Genomic DNA, 19,147 nt, shown 5'->3' with positions numbered 1-19,147 from the left:
ATGTCTTGAACCTGCCAATTTTCAGCCTGCACAACTTCAAGGGGGTAAAGAATTATCCACCAGTACAGGGTGCTTGGTTTTGTTGGGGTTTTTTTTCATCAATAATCTTTGAATGGTCACCCAAGGATATTCATATTAGCAGTGTCAATATAGAACTGCCTTGAGGCCTTTTCAACATGGAACTGCTTGCTGGGTGCTTTTTAAAAAGTGGAAAATATTTCCCTTAGATTGTGAGAGCTTTATAAATGTACATTTGAATAGTTTTTCCAGTTGCTATCCCTCAAGAAATAGTTTCCTGATGGGTGTACCTTAGGTATGTCCTAAGGCGTGTTGCTCTTGAAACTTAACACTTCTGCCTTTGCAGAAGTTTGAAAAACTAGATTAGGTTTGGAAAACTAACATCCTGTCTATGATGTCATCTGTATGGGTTTTGTGCATTGAATTGAGGATGCTGTATGTAAGTTGGACAGAAATTTACACAGAAATTTAGGTAAGCTGACGATTTTCATCCACACTGGGCTTTCAAACTTTGTGTACTTACTTTGCCTAAAACTCACAACTTTTGCCAGCATTCTGAAGTCTAAACAAACGTTCTCATCAATTAAGTGTGGATTTGCAAAGGTGAATTGATTTAAGAGACGTTTGAGATGGTTGGTGATATTAGAACTACTGAAATATACTCACTAAAAGTGTTCTTTTCCATTGCATGACTTTGTTTTAAGGCAGTCTGCTGTAGAGTATATTCTGACTTCTTGACAGATCCATCCATCTCTTTGTATACAGTTATTTGTCCTTTGGCCAAGCACCAGAGGATAACCTTATTATCTTTAGCAATGGGTGGGGGTGGGGTTACAATTTCAAAAAGAAATGATTCTGTTGTTTTAGGAACCAGCCTTGTTTTGTGGCTTGATGACTAATTGCTCTTAATCTGAATTATTTCACCCATAGTATCCATAGTTCACCATATGTTTTTACATACATCAGGGAGAGGCATGTTTGTAGATAGGCCATTTCCCCTTCCTGTTTTCCCCTCCCTCCCCACTAGTTCTTTGCCAGGGTTATAGCAAACTTTAAACCTACTTTGGAACATCTCATCCATACCTGTCACTATTGTAGAGTTCATTTGCATTATATGTTGCCTTTTGCCTTAAAACGATAATTGCTACTATCTGGTTATTTACTATATTTGGATGCTCTGCCTCTTTCCAGAAATGATTGAAGGTAATTTATAGTAACCATTTTGTGTCGGCATTCAGAATTGAGGAGCATATGGGTTAGATAGGTAATAGATGTTTTCTGTTCTGTAGTTTTTTATTTCGTTATCAAACATTGTGCCACCGATGTGATCAAACTCGTCACTGACCCCTGACCTGAGGGTCAGATGTTTGAACATTTTGCTCTGTTCAGAACCTTTTTCACTGTCTTAAAAAAGAAACTGAATTCCTTGTGGGCAACGATCCAGACTTCCTGGACACTGCCAAATGACACTTCCTTGAAGCTTAGAAGACAAGCCTTTACCCACTCCTTTTGCTGGGACAGAACTTTCCAGAAGAAAATTTTAGCAAGTCAACCTTTTCTTCTAGACGTTTGCTAATATTTTAAGGGAGTTGCTGTATATTGTAACTTTCGTGTTTCCAAAACTTGCCTGGTCGAATAAGTTAAAGTAGAGGGCCAGCCAACCCCAACTGTACCAAATGAGAATCTTTGGAAGAGAGTCGTGGGAATTTATATTTAACAAGGCTGCTGATGTAATTCGAATGATAGGGAAAGTTTGGAAGCTGCTATTCTGAATGAATAATGACTCCCTTCTGTGCCACTGACCTAAAGATTAAAAAGCCAAACTGAGCAACCTTGAATCTCTTGTGATTTGCGTCAAGCCCATTTTTCTGGTATTCAGAATAGTTACAGCCATCCTCCCCTCCTAAACTAGGCACTACCCGAGGACACAAATTGTGTCACATTTAGTTTTGCGTCCTCAGCATTTTGTACAGTCTGGTACATGGTAAGTTCTCAGTGACTGAACCCTAGTACTATGAAGGACTGAACTTTGCAGAATACAGTTAGATTTTTTGTGTGTCATCAAAATCATTTTTCTTCGCCTTTCTTCGGAGTGTTTCATACAAGAGGCATTTAGCTGCAATGGACACATCACCTAGGCTTGTCCGATCTTGTGTTTTAGACATGTCAGAAGAATAAGTTTGATGTTCAGAAAACAAGATTCAAGACAATATTAGACCTCCTAACCACTTGAAATTTCTGGGTGCCTCAATTGTATGGATGTATTTGTGGAAAAGGGCTTCTGAGTGTATGGAAAAATAGGAGATTATGAAACCTACAGCAGTGAATTTGTTGATTTAGGTACTATTCTAACGCTAGCCTGTGGTATTCAGAACTTCTTTGCAAAAATTTCTTCAAAATGTTCAGTCCTTATCAGTAGAACTGGGATGAATTTCTATTTCTTTATCTTATTCATTAATTCATGAAACATTTATTGAGCAAACTCCTACAGGAATTGAATCCTTGAATGATATAATGAATATAGACTATAATATTGTATTATAGTATCAGACTTGCTAAGAAACTAGATCTTAATTATTTCAACAACTACAAAGAAATGATAATTATATGACATGGTAGAGGGTCTAATTATCGCCAAAATGGCAATCATATTATTATGTATAAATGATCAGTTTAAAAAAATCATAAGTGTGAGGAAGAACGCTCTACTTTGGTACATGTGGTCTGACTACAGAAAATTTAAAATAAGTAGATTGGTGCAATGAGAAGGCAAGGAGTAAAGGGGCTTTCCCACATTAGTAAGACAAGTGAAAAGGCATATTTCAGTCTTTATATAAGATTTCCTAAAATTCTGAGGCTGTGGTAGGAAAGGTGTGGGAGTAATTTTATAGGTAAAAGAAAATTGGAGGGAAATATGAATATCCATAACATATTATCACCTTTTACAAAATTAAAGTCACTAGATATATACAAAGTTGGTTTGTTAATAACTGTATTGTGTTATATTTCTTTCCAAGCAGTAGTGTAATGGTAAACCCATTTCCTTTTTTTAAAAGTCAATTTGCTTTTAAATGTCTTTTTTTTTTTTTTTTTGCAAATTGAGGCAAAAACTGCTGAACTTAAATTATTATATTAAAGTTGTTATGGTTTTTAGATTTAGGATCTTCTAGAGGGATAAATGGAATTGTAAAAACATTTATTTTCAGTTAAAAAAAAAAACTTGGGATGGAGGTAAGAGACAACTAAATTCATTGTACTGTATCTAACCATGTGGGACTTTTTCTACCCAGTTTCATTTTCTAAGCCCTGAGATTTGTCAGTTTCTATTTCTGATGCTTCATCATTTTTATGGACTCTGAAAATCAAAAGCTTGCCCAGTTTGAGATAAGCTTCTCAACCCTTGCCCATGGTTTTATTTTCATGATTTGTTGTTGTTCCCAAATATAAGCCATTTTATTTCATTCAGTGATGAAAGATTCTAAAACAGGTAAGAAATAAAAACAGTAGAGAAAAAGACATTTCCAGTTCTAAGAATATAGATCCATAGTTTCTTATCTATAACTTAGAAATGAAAATAGGACTAAAAAACTCAAGTTTTTAGAACTCATTTGTCAAGTTTTTGTAACCTGAACTGAAGAGAAGTTAACTTAGAATCTTTTGTTTATTCTCTTAATTGTGATCAGTCATAGAAACATTAATGCATGTGACTAGGTTGCTGCCCCTTATTGTGCTGGGTGTTACTTACTATATGGTATATGCATTATATACTTACCACCTAATAATTCTAAGTTCTGGGATGCCCATGTTCCCAAGGATTTCAGGTAAGAGAATGCAGCTGCATTTGGGACATGTTTATACCCCTCTGAGCCCTGTAATTGTGAAAGCTGGGGAAAAGCTCCCTATTTTGAATTTCTGCAAGTACATATGGACCAGCTACCGGCGCTGTTCTGTTTGTCTTTTAAAGCTTGGTCAGATCAGAACGTAGCTACTTGCCTCTAGACCAGTGATTCTCGAAGTGTAGACTGGCAGCATCAGTATCACCTGGGAACTCATTAGAAATGCTGTTTCTTGAGCCCTATCCCAGATCCTCCAGCTCAGAGACTCTGGGGTGGGGGTGGTGTAGGTCTGGCCTTCCATGCTTTAATAAACCCTCTGGGGGACTCTGATGCCCACCCACTCAAGTTTTAGAACCACTGCTGTAGATCAGGATTGGCAAACTACAGCCCACAGGCCAAACCCACATGCTTTCCTATGCCCCTTGAGCTAAAATTGGTTTTTACATTTTTAAGATGGCTCAAGAAAATTTTTAATAGACGATTTTTTGAAAATTATTTAAAATTCACATTTCAGTGTCCACTAACAAAGTTTCGTTGGGACACAGTCACACCCATTTATTTTTATGTTGTGGTTGCTTTGGCACAACATCAGCAGAATTAAGTAGCTATAGCAGAGACTGTGTGGCCTGCAAAGCTGAAAATAGTTTCTATCTGGTTCTTTACAGAAAAAATTTGCAAACCCCTGTTCTAGGTCAGTAGTCAACATGAAGACTGTCACAAGCAGGGAAGGTGCTGGGACCTTCTTCCTTCATTTGAAAATGCCAGCATCCTCCTAGATAAAGACTATGAAACTCTGACATTTCCATGTGTGAGCATTGTTATGATCCTCAGATTCTTAATAGCCATTCCGAGTTTCTACATCAACATAACCTTTGTATTATTTTGGAGGACTAAGAGCCAAGTAGCCAGTGGATATTTTAAATTTTGTCATTCTAAAAAATATAATCCAAAATTCTTCAGTTCTTTGGGGGAGATAAATTTACCTAATTTTTTTTCTGGTTTTCTTCTGAGATTTAGCATTTCAGTCTTCCAGGACACATTACCTTTCCCACAAGGCTAAAGTCTATTCTGGTTAGATTGTGTTGCTGGAGTCTATTTGTGCAAGGTTTGAGCCAGCCATTTAAATTACTCCTTAAATGATTGTTAGAGTGTCCCAGGTAGCCTGTAGTTAACTTGTCATATCTGTCTATTCAGTCATCTCTCCATGTTTGCTTCATTTACGGTGAAGATGTGAAGAGAGAAGTATTTGATGAACTGCCCGTGTTTTTCATTACCTATTCTGGAAGCGATAAATTCCTCCCTGGACAGCATTAAATTATACTTGTAAAACTCCAACAACTTTAGAGTGTACATTCTGATATCTGTTGTATTTGTGTGTACAGTTTTAAGTTTTTTTTTCCCCTTGGCCATTTAACAGTGAATATGACACAGCCCAATGTGCATTTAAGTCTTTACTTGTGCAATGCATTGACGTTTAGTCATAAACATGTATTAACTATTTTATTTTTGTATGTGTGTGTGTCTTAATAAATTGTGTTCCTTAGGCAACTTGTTCCAGCGATGGCATGTTCCTCTAGAACTCCAGATGACAAGACAAATGGCTAGCTCTGGTCCATCAGGGGGCAAAATCGATAATTCTGTATTAGTCCTTATTGTGGGCTTATCAACAATAGGAGCTGGTGCATATGTAAGTAGAAAAGCAGCTTGTGTAAAGAAGCTGCCAAACAGCTCCCATTAATAGACTCAGTACTACTCTGCTTTAAGACTTTTACAACTAATTCTCCTTTCTCTTTTTGGAAGAATTTCCAAAGAGCCTTCTTTAGAGTGCCTACTGTCTAATAGTCTGTGAGAACCAATTTGGGAATGACTGAAATTTCATCTCTCGTTAATCTTTGCTCTTTGCACTTGTCTTTTTTACTCTTTACTTGAAAGCTTCTGCGTTTCCTTAGATTTGACTAATCTATGAAATTGTACGTTTTCTCTTGGATATAATGCACTAACCTATGAATAAGGTCAAAATTCATTGCAGCTCCTTAGCACAATATTTGATTTTGACCCATTTGCCAAATATTGTATTTTTCCTTGGCTTGGGATAATAACCATTTAAAAACAATAACTTTCAGTTCAGCATTCCTGAAAGGAAAACTTATCCAGGAACCTCATCCAAAGACTAAATTATAGAATTAAGTCTAGTATCTCCAGGTTTAGGATGGAGTTTGTGTGAGGAGAAATGTGCTTAAAACTGTTATATAGTACTACCACAATAATATCCCCTTAAATGAACTGTGATCAGCTTAGCTGGTGACAGAGGAATTATTCTGTGGGCATTTTTTTTTTAACTTGGCAGAGTTTACTGTGACTAAGCAGATCAGTCTAAAGCTGGATCATGTAAGGTTGAGTGAACCAACTTAGATAACACCTAGTAACGCCCTTGATTGAAAGAAGCTGTTTATTTTACTTATGGAGAGCAAATGGTTGGACAACATTACAATTTTAGTTCTTTCTACATTGGTAAGAGGGTGAACTTATCTTTGTTACTCAATCACTGTGTTAAAAAAAGGAGGGGACATGAAAATTATTTGAAGTCACTTAGATGATCATTCTCTGACCTAACTCCAAATGCACAAGGAAAGTAGATAGCTCTTGCCAGCTGTGAGTTGAATCAGAGTAAGAACTAGGTGAGCTCTGTCTGGTGACAGACTTTGAGGAAATATACATTCTCCTCCAATCCTGGAACAGCATTTGTTTTTCTTTTTAGCACAGGGTAACCAAAAACACTTCCCTGCGTTTATATTGAATGTTTCTTCATTAATACTTAGTGCTTTTTCTATTTTCCTTTGTTTCTTTCTTGGCCTTATCTTTACCTACAGTTGTGCAGTGTCATCATCTAGGACCCCCTTCTAGATCACTAGCGTCTACAGGTGCTTCTGGGAAAGATGGCAGCAGCCTAGTATACTTCTTAATTGTAGGAGCAACAGTCACTGGGGCAGGAGTTTATTATGTAAGATACTTACACTCAAATATATTTTGGGGGTAGGGTGGGTGGAAACCATGGCACTAATGAAAACTTGATCCATTAGAACATGATGAAACATTCACGGCATGTGCTTTCTAGGTATTTATTAAAGGGACATTGTCAGTCACTAAGGAGTCCTCAAATCTCATTCTTCAAACTCTTAAAGTCTTACTGGAAATATCTAAAGCCATACATTTAATGATTGCTATAAATCCTCGTCATCAACCCTGTCTTTGAAACTTTTGCCAATTTCATAATTCTTTTTTTATGATGCTAAATTATATTGTGCTTTAGTGCTGCATATCTAACAAGATAGTCTCAAAGAGTAAACATTGAGTAAGCAAGTAAAGGTGACTTGAACACCATCCATTTTGAATTATTTTAGGTAAAATATAATTTCTGTGTTTTGTGGGAAACAGCAAATTAACCCTACTTTTGTTGTGAAAGGGCATTTTATTGAATGCTTCTGAGGAGGTCCAAAAAGCCATAGAAGTTACAGTGTTCTCCACACTCACCCCCAGCCTCTATTTCAGCTAAATTCATTTGGCAGTGTCCCTTTTGTAATCTGTATGTAATTTGGTCAAACTAGTGGCTGAAGTGGTATAAGCTAATGCATTTGTGTCAACTGCTTTCTTAAATGCCTCTCCTTCATTACTTAGACACTACCCTCTAAACCTTAACTTTTCCATTTCATAGCTCTCTCAACTTTTCCCATCAGTTCCACCCCATTCATTCAGAAACAGATTTAAAGTGTTCGTATCTGATATGTTTGTAACATTTGAAACCCATTAAACCTCTGGTTCATGTTGCTGTACCAGAGTTGGATGGCCTCCACAGAGCTGGCCAGGCGAATCTCTTAATGCCAGGCCACAGAACAGGGCCACTCATACTGTTGCTTCCTCTTGTCTTAGAAATGTCTGTGAAGCACAAGTTCCTCTCAAGCAATTCAGTTAAATGCCTCATTGCCCTCTGTGTTTATCCAACACTGGTAATAATAAAGCTGCTGTATTATGGTGCTTTTAGGTTAAATGATAAGCTTTTGTCTACCTACAACTTATCAAACTATTGTGTTTTGTTTTAGATTACATTTTAAATCATTTAAAACATGATCTGAGGTGACTTAGATTTGTCAGTGAGCAGAGAAGCCTGGTGGGCTACATACAGTCCATGGGGTTGCAAAGAGGCGGACACTGCTGAGTGTGCATGCACACACACACACACACACAGAGCCAAAGTGGCCTTTAGAATATTTGATGAGATTTAATATTTGAGCCAGTGTTCAACTGATAGGACCACATTGCCTCACTCAGAAAATGAACTGTTAGCTTTCATATTCCTTTAAGTGGAATAGATGCCATTATATTCATCTGTTTAGAACAGTTGCCTGCTAACGAATGTCAGAATTTTGTAGGTTTTTTTAACCTGACGTGTATTCATGTCACTGACTGGAAATCTGCAAACTGGGGAGACAGAGACACTTGGGGGAAAAGTTAATTTTTATATAATAGGTCTGTAACTTATTTTTATATCAGAACATTTACTTAAAAGCTAAATATATAAATATATGACAAACCTCTTTCTTGTTCTTTCCCCAGTAAACCTCAAGGTATTTCTTGGTCTCCTCTTCCCTGATGTGTGAAGCCAATAGGAGGTGTGAGAGGGCCTAGGCTATTATTGGATATCTGTCTCAGTGTGAACATGACCCCAGTTTATTTCTCTGTTCACTCACAGTGATCAGCTTAAGCCATCTTTTTAGGTAGAAATCCCTTTCTTAAAATAAATATTTTTTCAAGGAATGAGTTAATGCTGGACTTGTATATAATATCTTCTGCCAAGATTTAAAAAAAAAAAAAAAAACCTCTTCCTGAAATTAGTGTTACTTGAATTCAGTTTATGAATTTAGTGGTAAATTCAAGGAATAACCATTATCTTTTAACATACAGCACTTAATTTTCTAATCCATTCATGTTGTATATTAGATGTTTCCAGGCTGATAAATGTCAAGTGCAAATCTGAGTTCAGGTTCCTTAATGCAGTTCATTGCCTAGTGGATTGCTCTGTAAGAGGCTCATATTATTCTTAAAACATGTTTTTATGCTACTTCCTCTGATTATCCGTACTTTTTCCTCCAATTAATTCATAATGTGGGATTTCAGCTGACATATGGTCACTTAAATTTCTGTCTTGTTGACCCTGTGGGTTACAAAAAGAGCAAAAGTGCTATAATGAAAACAAGTTGTTCTTCCCTACTGCTTTTAAAAAGATCTTCAATAAATTCTGATGCTGAATTAAAAAAAGAAAACTAGTCAATTCTAATGCTGTGTAAAAAAAAAACCTAGCCCTTCAGTTTGAAAGGATAGAGAAGATAGTATATTTTAAATACAGTAGTTGTTTAAGTGAGATGTTTGCCCATTAAGTATCTGAGTGTCATTAAAGAATAGGCCTTTGAGGAAAAGATGAGTTACTCTATGAGACTAGGCTTGCTGGTGGTCATGCTTCAGGATGTCATCTAAGTTCTGTGATACTTACATAACTTGGGACAAGAGAACTTACGGCCCAGCTTCCTACCCAGGACTCTATAGGTTGGTTTCACAGCTAGTATCCAGCAGAGCCTAAAACCTCTTTATAACGTTTAGCTCTTCCTAGCACTTTATTCTTTCAGTATAAAGTACTTTTCTTTTTTCTTCAGCTGTACCTTCAGAATTAAACATAAGGACAATTCTTCACATAGAGCCTAAGGAAATCTGAAACTGGAACATTTTCATCTGCTTACCTGTATTCTTTCCACACAAAGTGTGTACACACTAAATATTTTTTTTATTTCTTAAGAAAATATTTTTGCCTTAGTGATTCTAACACAGAAGAACTAACTTCATATAGACAAAAGCTTCTCATTTAATTGAAAGATAATGAATGTTACTTATGATGTGTGCTAGCTAGCTGTATGATGAAATAAATTTTCTCCGTGTTTGGGTCTACAGGCCTACAAGACATTAAAAGATGACAAAAAAAGATACAATGAAAGAATTTCAGGGTTAGGGCTGACACCAGAAGAGAAACAGAAAAGAGCCACATCATCTGGTGAGTATGATTTGAGACTCAATATATAAAGCGAAAATTATAGACAATTTGCTGTATTTTGCAGGTATCTTGTTGACATGATGATACTGTGAGATTGTAAACTTCCAGAAACTATGGTATTACAAGTGTTTGACTGTAATTTAGGTTTGAGAATAAACTTAGTGATTAGTGATTGGTTGTTTTCTTTATATTAAACTCTTAAAAGGCAAGCTTTAAATTAAAAAATGCAAGCTTGGCAAATATACTTATTGGAAAAGAGATGAAAGCCTTTTTTTCCCCCAATGAGGATATTCTTTTGGTCTGTTTTGTTCCCCTTGTGAGTCTTTGGAGTTTGGAGTTGTTCACGATGTGTTTGTTTGCCTAAAGCATGTAGCGCTAGCCATCATTTCCATCCCACACTTCTGGCTTGATTTCTCAGGAATGTTTTAATCCTTTAATAAACCCCACAATTCCAGGTAGGCCATTTCCACTGCTTTCCTCCATAACACCTCCGTATTCTTGAACATTGTTTAGTAATCCCCAATTGATCTGCTCAGTTTTCCCCCATTATTACTAACAAAAGGTGAAACTGAACTTGATATTTTCCTGTTGGCCATTAAGAAATTAAATGGGCAGGGCAGAAGCCTTCAAATCTATACTCTCTAGTATATTTGAGAAATAGCTAAGCATTGAAGCTAGGTTCTAGTTCTGAGAGGCTTAGTGAGTCAACGACCTTGGCCACATCATTCACCTCTTTTTTTGAATATTCTTCACTTATCAAAGGGATGCTTCCTGTTGCTGTCATTTCAGAAGATGTGACGTTTGTTAAGATTAATGTAGTTGCAGTGTTTTGCTAGCTTTTTATATAAAGGATTGAGTCAAGTTCAAGGTGATTTTTTTTTAATAGTGGCAAGGATTCATTTGAGACTTAAAAAATATTCTCCTTGTCTGATCTTTTGCTTATAGCTCTGGAAGGAGAGCCACAACCCCAAGTTAGGATACCAAGTCATGTTCCATTCCTGCTCATCGGTGGAGGCACTGCTGCTTTTGCTGCAGCCAGATCCATCCGGGCTCGGGATCCTGGAGCCAGGGTAAGGCACACACTGTCTTGCTTGACATGTCTTGCTTGACTGTCTTGCTTGTGTGGTCCACAAGCACTTAGCCAACGTGAGCACTTTGACATTTGCCTCTTAAACAACTTGGCTGTGATAAGTATCATTATTTTGTGTCCAAAGGTACTGATTGTATCTGAAGATCCTGAGCTGCCTTACATGAGACCTCCTCTTTCAAAAGAACTATGGTTTTCAGATGACCCGAATGTCACAAAGACACTACGATTCAAACAATGGAATGGAAAAGAGCGAAGGTCTGTTCACTTATGTAAAATGGGCCCAACCAGCAACTTCAGCTGGTTGTACTGTCTCTTCAGCACAGAGAGTAAGACAGGATTTAGCAGGAACTGCACACAGCACATAAGACAGGTGACTTGGCAACACTCCAGAGTCCACTGTAGTACACACTTAGAGCGAGTTTATAGCTTAGAGTGAACACCAGGCTGTAGTGGCAACAGTCCTGGATTCTGTTAACCAGTGCTACCAATAACTGAAGTTATAATGTTGGCCTCTGAAGTACTCATGCCTCTGTTCCCAGGACCTTGTGTTAGACTTCGAAGAGCAGCTCAGCCTGTGTTGTCATGTCTTCACACTTGCCTAGGCATGTCCCATAAAAGCAGAACAAAAGACACTGTTCCATGGCACTTTCTTTGACGCCCCAGGAGACATTCAGAATTGCAGGGATACAGTGGGAACGCTAAGGAAGAAACTCTTTATTAAAATCTTTGCATGAGAGACTTAGGAACAGATCAAGAAGTCCCTTCCTTTAAAAGGCTCCTTGGATCTCCTGAGTCCAGTACCATGTTCTTGGGTATCAGTTTTTTTCCTCGTTAATGGATCCCTTTGACACTGGACTAAATTTTATAGATCAACCTGCCTCCCTCACTCATATCATGTCTGTTATCAAGCAGAATGCATACTTCCCATTACGTGTGTATGCTTAATCACTTAGTTGTGTCCAACTCTTTGCAACCCCTTGGACTATAGTCTCCTCTGTCCATGGGATCCAGGCAAGAATACTGGAGTGGGTTGCCATTTACTCCTCTAGGGGATCTTCTTGACCCAGGGATTGAACCCACGTTTCTTGCATCTCCTGCACTGGCAGGTGGATTCTTTACCACTGAGCCACCTGGGAAGCCCTCCAATTAGGTTGTTGTGCTCAGTCACATCTGACTCTGTACGATCCCATAAACTGTAGCACCCCCCTCAGCTCCTCTGTCCATGGGATTCTCCAGGTTACCCATCCCTTAATTAATCCCTCATAGACGGTATCTGCTGTTTGGGGTGAGATCATCTCAGGAGCTAGACCAAGTTGTCCAGTGATCAGTGCCATCCTGGACAGCTTGTGTGGGTGGATGTGAGTACCAGCTCCTCAGCCACTCCTCTAGTCCTGACTTTGAAAGGAACCTAAATGCAAAGCACGATTTCTCAACCTCGGAACTATTGACATTAAGGGTTGGATAATTTTTTGCTTTAGGGGCCTGGTCTGCATACTGTTTCACAGCATCCCTGGCTTCTACCCCCTAGATGCCAGAACCATCCCTCCTGCACAGCTGTTGGAGCCAAGAATGTATCCAGATGGTTCCCATGACCCAGATTTAGTACCCTTGGGCACCGACTTGAGAAAATATTCCTGAAAGCTTTCCGTGGTGGGACCAATTTTTTCTGAACCTCTGGGGGAAGTTGATAGCCATTCCATGTACTTACAACCATTTCTGTCTTTTCTCTCTACAGCATATATTTCCAGCCACCTTCTTTTTACGTCTCTGCTCAGGACCTGCCTCATGTTGAAAATGGTGGTGTGGCCGTCCTCACTGGGAAGAAGGTAAGCTAGTAGGCTGCTTTCTTAGTCAAGCTCCACCTGTGTGCCCACAGGGGCAGCAAGGATGGTGACTTGCATTCCCATATCCCTTCCATCTGTCTGTCACTGTAGTTCATCAAAGAAAGAGCAAGTCATTTTAAAGTTTAATATTGCCAGTCTGTACTAATTAGTGCGTCTCCCTGGGGAAAGCACTGTCTCTAGCCTAGAGTCGCAGGCTAGCTAAACCTTCCCAGGGAAGTCAGGTCATTGGGGATCATGACTCTGAGGCTGTTCCTTCTCCTGGTTGGCTCCTCTGCCTTTCCTCCTTCTTTCTGTTTTTCCACACTAACATTTCTTTGGGATTATTGATGACAGGAGATTGACAAATGTATATTATTCAGGATAGTAAAAATAATTCAGGCATGACATCAGCATGGAAAATATTGTTGGACTTTACAAAGGTGAGTGCCTGAATACGGGGGTGGGCAGTGACTGGAGGGCGTTTAGGGTTCAGGGATGGTTTTGTTTGCTTGCATTTTGTTTTGTGTTTGTTAACAGGAGGGAGGTCTAGAGTGTGTCTATAAACTACTGGCAATGTTCCAGTAGAGAGGGAAGGGCTATCAGGAGGAGCAAGGCCCAGAAGAGATGGGATCCAGAACTTGAGTGGAGGCACTGACCTTTGATAAGGACAGGTTCATTTCTCCTATATGGGGATGTTAGGCAGAGAAGATGGATATGGGTTGGTGGATAAGCTGGTAAGAAGACTGTATTAAGTATCCCCTATGTGTAGCACACAGGCCCTGCCTTCTAGGGGCTAACACTATTAGGCAAAAATGTGAGCAGATAATCATAATATAGATTTGGAATAAGAAAGAAATTCGGTATATTGTGGGAATTACTAGGAAGTGTGCCCAGTATAATGATGGAAAAGCTTCCTGGAGAAGGCAGTCTCCTTCCATAGAATGGGGAATATGATGGAATGAAGTAGCATTCACCAGCTTAGAGAAAAGTGTAGAGCATTCAAGTGAAAAAGAGTAACATAAGCAGGCTTAAGAAAAAGACTTAAGAAAAGGCACAAGGGGGTGAAAAGGCATGTTTGGTGCAGGGAAACACAAGCAGCTCAAGACTGATAGAGCAGAAAGTTAAGGAGTGACAGGAGATGAGAAAGCAGGAAGTTAGGCAGTGGCCTGATGGTCGAGCTCTGTCGTGTGAAAGATCTTGAGTTTTATGGCATTGACCCTGAGGAGCTGTTGAGTTTTAGACAAGAATATGAAGCAGTTGGGTTGAATTTTAAGTAATCACTCGCTGTGAAGAGAATGGATTTCAGGGAAACAAGACTAGAAAGAGACCATTTCAAAGATTTTTTTAATAATCCATGTGAGAGATGGTGGGAGTCCACATAAGGGCAGGAGTGCCGATGGTGATTAAGAAGTAAGCACAGTATGAAAATGCCTTATGTGCATTTAATTACATCGTGGTGCCCTGCACAATCATCTTAGGAGGTGGGCACTATTAACATTTCCGTTTTACAGAGAAAGAAATGGAGATTTAAAAGAGGTGAAGTATCTTGCTTGAGATTACATAGTTAATAAGTAATAGAGGCAGAATTTGAGCCCCAGATCTCTCTGATTGGAGAATTCTGATTCCGGAGCCCAAGCTCCTAATACCATCATTGTATAGCTTCCTAACAGAAAGGTGATGAAAAGTAGGGAACAGACTAAAAGCATAAAGTCAAACTTGGCGGGGTGTGGTGGTGACCAATTGGAGGAAGAACATGAGAGAAGAGAGAGGCGAAGATGACTTTCTGATTTTCAGCTTGTGTGGTAGATGGTAGTACACCCCCACGTGAGAGAGACATTGCAAGAGGAAGACCTAGTTTAAGGGGGACATGACATTTCATTTTGAACTAAGTATGAACTAGAATATCTGTGTGGATATGCCCTAAGGGCATGTTGGATACATGACTGTAATGTTCAGAGTAGAATTCTGGGCTCAGTTATGGATGGGGAATCATCTGCATACGAGTCAGAATTGAGACCATGAGAGTAGGTGTGAGGCCCTCCCCCATGGAGAACTGAGGTAGTCATGCAGAAGAGGAGTGAAGCAAAGATGGAGCCCTGCGGAACCCAAATTTCAGGAAACAGGCTTAAGAAAAAGTGTCCTAAAAGGAGACTAGGAAAGAAGTATTAAAAGGGCAGGATGAGGCGAGCCCAGGGCCGGGGCCAGGGTTGGAGAGAGTTTCAAGGAGGATGTGAGCCAGAGTATTACCATAGCAAAAGAATCTGCTAACAAAGGAATTCTAAAATGACCCATTACATTTAGCTGTTCAGATATCATTGTGAAGTTAGAAAAGTGGAGAAACTACTCGTTCAGAAAGTTTAAATGACAAAAGGGAGATGGCATTGGACAACAGCTGGAGGAGGACATACATTGAGTCAAAAGTATTCATTTAGGATGGGGCAGACTTAAACACGTCAGTGGGCTAAGGTAGAAGATGTCACAAGAGAGATGGGGGAGTGAGCGGCTGACTAACAGGAGAGAGAGGAAGGGGTAAGAGTCAGGCATAGAAATGAGACAGAAAGGCCACCTCATCCCAGTAACTGGAAGAGAGGACGTGAAGTCTGTATTCAGGGGTTAGGAGGTGGGAACCGTTATGAGAAGCTGAGGAAGCTCACATCTAATGGCTTCACTTGTGTTTGCAGTAAACTAGGATACCAGGTGGGTTACCTGACAGGTTTGAGTCGACGGGTTGGATTGAGGAGGGAGCTTACCCAGGACAAATCAAAGGTGGCTAAAGTAGCTACTCACCCATCCCATCTGTTTATATCATGGCCCCCTGGACAGCTTGACTCGGTGCGCCTGTCATGTGTTTCTAGCACTACCTGCACTGTCCTTATTAGAGCATTTCTCATGCTTAATTATAGTGTTTATTAAATTTATCTGTCTTGGCTTCTACACTCTGAAGGCAGCAAGGTATCTGTTTTTCTCAACATTGTGTCCCCAGCGCTTAGCACAGTACTTGACACGTGAAAGTGCTAGTTACTCAGTCATGTCCAACTCTTCATGACACCATGACTGTATAGCCAAGCAGGCTCCTCTGTCCATGGAATTCTCCAGGCAAGAATACTGGAGTGGGTTGCCATTCTCTTTTCCAGGGGAACTTCCCAGCCCAGGGATTGAACCCACGTCTCCCATATTGCAGACAGATTCCTTAGCATCTGAGCCACACCAGGGAAGCCCAACACATACTAGGTGTTTAATAAATATGTCTTGAATGAATGGTCTCACTGCTCATAAGGAGTGGAGCAGAGCCAGAAACCCCAGTCTCCCTGACTGCAAAACTCAAGCTCTTCATCATAAGGAGCAGGGTACATGGAAATGAGGGATGCTGGCAAGAGCACAGTTTGAGAGATCTACCATTGGCCCAGATTAGATGGAATGGAACAGCCCACTGGGTAAATGGAGAAAATCAGAAACAAGGAAAGGTGCCAGTGAGACTGAGGGAAAGCTAGAAGGATGGCAGACTATGACCAAAGAGTGAGATATTTTATGTAGAAGTTTAAGAGAGAGCATTTGGATGTGGCGTAGAGGAAAAATATGAGCCAGGTGCCAAGGACTTCAGTGACTGAGGGGTGACCAAGAGCAGGCCGGATAACACTTGAGTTGTAGGGGATATAGGTCAGTGTCCTTCAGAGGGGATGAGGGCGCGAGAGTACCTTGGAACCATCAGCAGCTATAATCCTTTCCTCGTGATGGGGAGGAATGTGAGTGAGTGAGAAATCTCTACATATGAGCTGTCCTGTGCGGGCGGGGGAGCTCAGGTTTAGTGAAAGCTAGAAATTGGGAGAAAGCATCCTACAAGAATGTTAAGGATACGAGAGAGTTGTTAACAAAGAAGTAAGGGTCCCTGGACTTCGCTGGTGCTCCAGTGGCTAAGACCATGCTCCCAATGCAAGGGGCCTGGGTTCAATCCCTGGTCAGGAAACTAGATCCTACGTACCACAACTAAGAGTTTGGAGGCCACAGCTAGGACCCAGGGCTGCCACTTTTTTTTTTAAAGAAGGGTTCCAAAGAGCCAGGCAGAAAAGTCTGTCCCTATTCTCCATTCCCACAAATTTGGGCATGAGCTTTGGGACACTAGGAACTTACTGTGATGTTGGCCACTTAGGAAGTTATGATTCCTTGAAGAAATTGGTACCAGTGATTAGGTTTCTTAAGGATCACCTTAGGTCAAGAAGTAACTCTTCTCATTGGGCTGATGACTGCCAGGTACAGGTTTTTTTGGAGGGTGATGGAAGTGTTCCAGAATTATATAGTGATGATGATGGCCACACAACTTGTGTATATACTAAAACCCACTGAATTGTACACTTAAAAATGCTGAATTGTATGTTGTATGAGTGATATCTCAATAAAAAAATTTTAAAGTGAATTTATCCCTCTCTGTGTGTGTATGTTTGGCGGGACCAGGTAGTACAGCTGGATGTGAGAGGCAATGTGGCAAAACTTAATGATGGCTCTCAAATAACCTATGAAAAGTGCTTGATTGCAACAGGTGAGTACTTCTGGAGATAGCTTCATTCCCCAATAGAGCTCCCTCGAGTTTTAGTGTAAAGATGTTTCTAAGAAAACTGAAACCCAGACTCTGAAGTGGATGTCTTCCCTTAGTGCAAAGCGTGGCTAGCTAACTACAAGCATCTGAGCAATAGCCCCTCTGGACAGTCCTTACTGTTCCCTCTGCTAAAGGCAGGGATGGCTATTGAAAAGGATTGCCTTTCCTTTCTTAGCCTTGGCCCTCTGCCCTGAAAGTGATATAACCTCATGGCTTCATTGCCACTTTCAACCAGAAATCAAGAGAGGGGTTTGAAGCAGTTGCTTCAACAAACATGACTGTGCTTTCTGGTGAATCCTCATGAAAAAGTAGAAGAGAATGGGGGCAAAAAGTGAGGCCTTCTGGCCATCTACAGGGAGGGTGGGCCCTTTGAGGAGAGACTCTAAAATCAATTTCTCAAAGGAAATTGATAAAAGCCTGCTGCAGGGATGAGTGGAAGGAAAACAAAGCCTTGTAGCGAGTTGATGCTTCTGTTGGGCCAGCTTCTGCTTGTTGGGCTAAAGGGTTTTTCTCCTCTGATTTCCAGGAGGCACTCCAAGAAGTCTCTCTGCCATTGATAGGGCTGGAGCAGAGGTGAAGAGTAGAACAACACTTTTCAGAAAGGTAATTGTCAGCTCTAGTGCTTTTGTCGGTTTTGAAGAGGTAGCGTAATCTTGTGGCCCCAAGTACCCACCTGGGAATTGGGAGATCCGGATCCGGCTCTTCTACAGACTTATTATCTGGCCTTGAGCAAATCACTTCCTCTCTCTGCACCTCAAATACCTCACTCAAGAGTTTTGAGCTCCTGGGTGAAAAAGACATTTAGTGTTTTTTTTTTTTTTTATTTCTTGTTATAGTTCCTTCTGATTTCCCTTCCACAGTTGTTTTTTTTTTTTTTTTTCTTTTTTTCTGATGCATTTGAGTCATTGGAACTCCTTAGAGCCTCTTGGCATTTTTCACTGCAAATGCTATTGTGGAGACTTGGGAAAAAAGTTAAGTACCTAAGTGAAAAAGAGGAAGGAGTTGCTTCTTAACACCATGTTCTACTTATGAAAACTGAACATTTTCAGCCACTTCTATAGGTATTTGAAAAGATTTTTACTATCCTTTAAATTCTTAGTACAACAAGGTTTGTCAGCCTTGGCACTCTTGGCATTTTGGACTGGATAACTGTTTGTGGTGAGGGGATGTCTTGTGCATTGTAGGGTGTTTAGCAGTGTCCATGGACTCCACTCACTAGCTTCAAGTAGTACCTCACCACCCTAACTGTGACAGCCAAAAATGCCACAGACAATGTCAGATGTTCCCTGGGGCAGAGGGGACATGCCTGTCCCCAGTTGAGAACTAGTTAATAGAGTGTTACATTGGAGAAAGAAATTTGCATCAATAAAATAGAAGCTGTAATTGAGCCACTTCATACAAGGAGAAGATTTTATGTGCAAATTACTGTTGTCAAAGATTTATCAGAAAATATTTCATAGTATTATCATTGTATACCCCTTTGGGAAATCAATGGATTAAACTGGTGTGATTCTACAGATCGAAGACTTTAGAACCTTAGAGAAGATTTCCCGAGAAGTCAAGTCGATTACGATTATTGGTGGGGGCTTTCTTGGTAGCGAACTGGCCTGTGCTCTTGGCAGAAAGGGTGAGTATTGGGGAGTGACCTCCATTTTCTTTCTCTGACCTTATAGCACATGCTTTTCAGAGATG

The 19,147-nt window shown here is 39.9% G+C and overlaps 1 protein-coding gene across 1 annotated transcript in view; it reads left to right on the top strand.

Annotated features, from left to right (window-relative positions):
* Positions 1 to 19,147, top strand: part of AIFM1 (apoptosis inducing factor mitochondria associated 1) — a 28,753-nt gene that overhangs the window by 1,494 nt on the left and 8,112 nt on the right. The window contains exons 2-9 of the mRNA XM_070290806.1: positions 5,399 to 5,541; positions 9,852 to 9,951; positions 10,897 to 11,021; positions 11,166 to 11,296; positions 12,777 to 12,867; positions 17,314 to 17,398; positions 17,982 to 18,058; positions 18,974 to 19,082. Of these exons, the coding sequence (XP_070146907.1) occupies positions 5,399 to 5,541; positions 9,852 to 9,951; positions 10,897 to 11,021; positions 11,166 to 11,296; positions 12,777 to 12,867; positions 17,314 to 17,398; positions 17,982 to 18,058; positions 18,974 to 19,082 (861 nt within the window). The remainder of the gene's footprint in view (positions 1 to 5,398; positions 5,542 to 9,851; positions 9,952 to 10,896; positions 11,022 to 11,165; positions 11,297 to 12,776; positions 12,868 to 17,313; positions 17,399 to 17,981; positions 18,059 to 18,973; positions 19,083 to 19,147) is intronic.

Source organism: Ovis canadensis, chromosome X (assembly GCF_042477335.2).
Source record: "Ovis canadensis isolate MfBH-ARS-UI-01 breed Bighorn chromosome X, ARS-UI_OviCan_v2, whole genome shotgun sequence".
NCBI lineage: Eukaryota > Metazoa > Chordata > Mammalia > Artiodactyla > Bovidae > Ovis > Ovis canadensis.
Note: the sequence above shows the minus strand (reverse complement) of the source record. Positions and strands in the feature narration are given on the sequence as shown.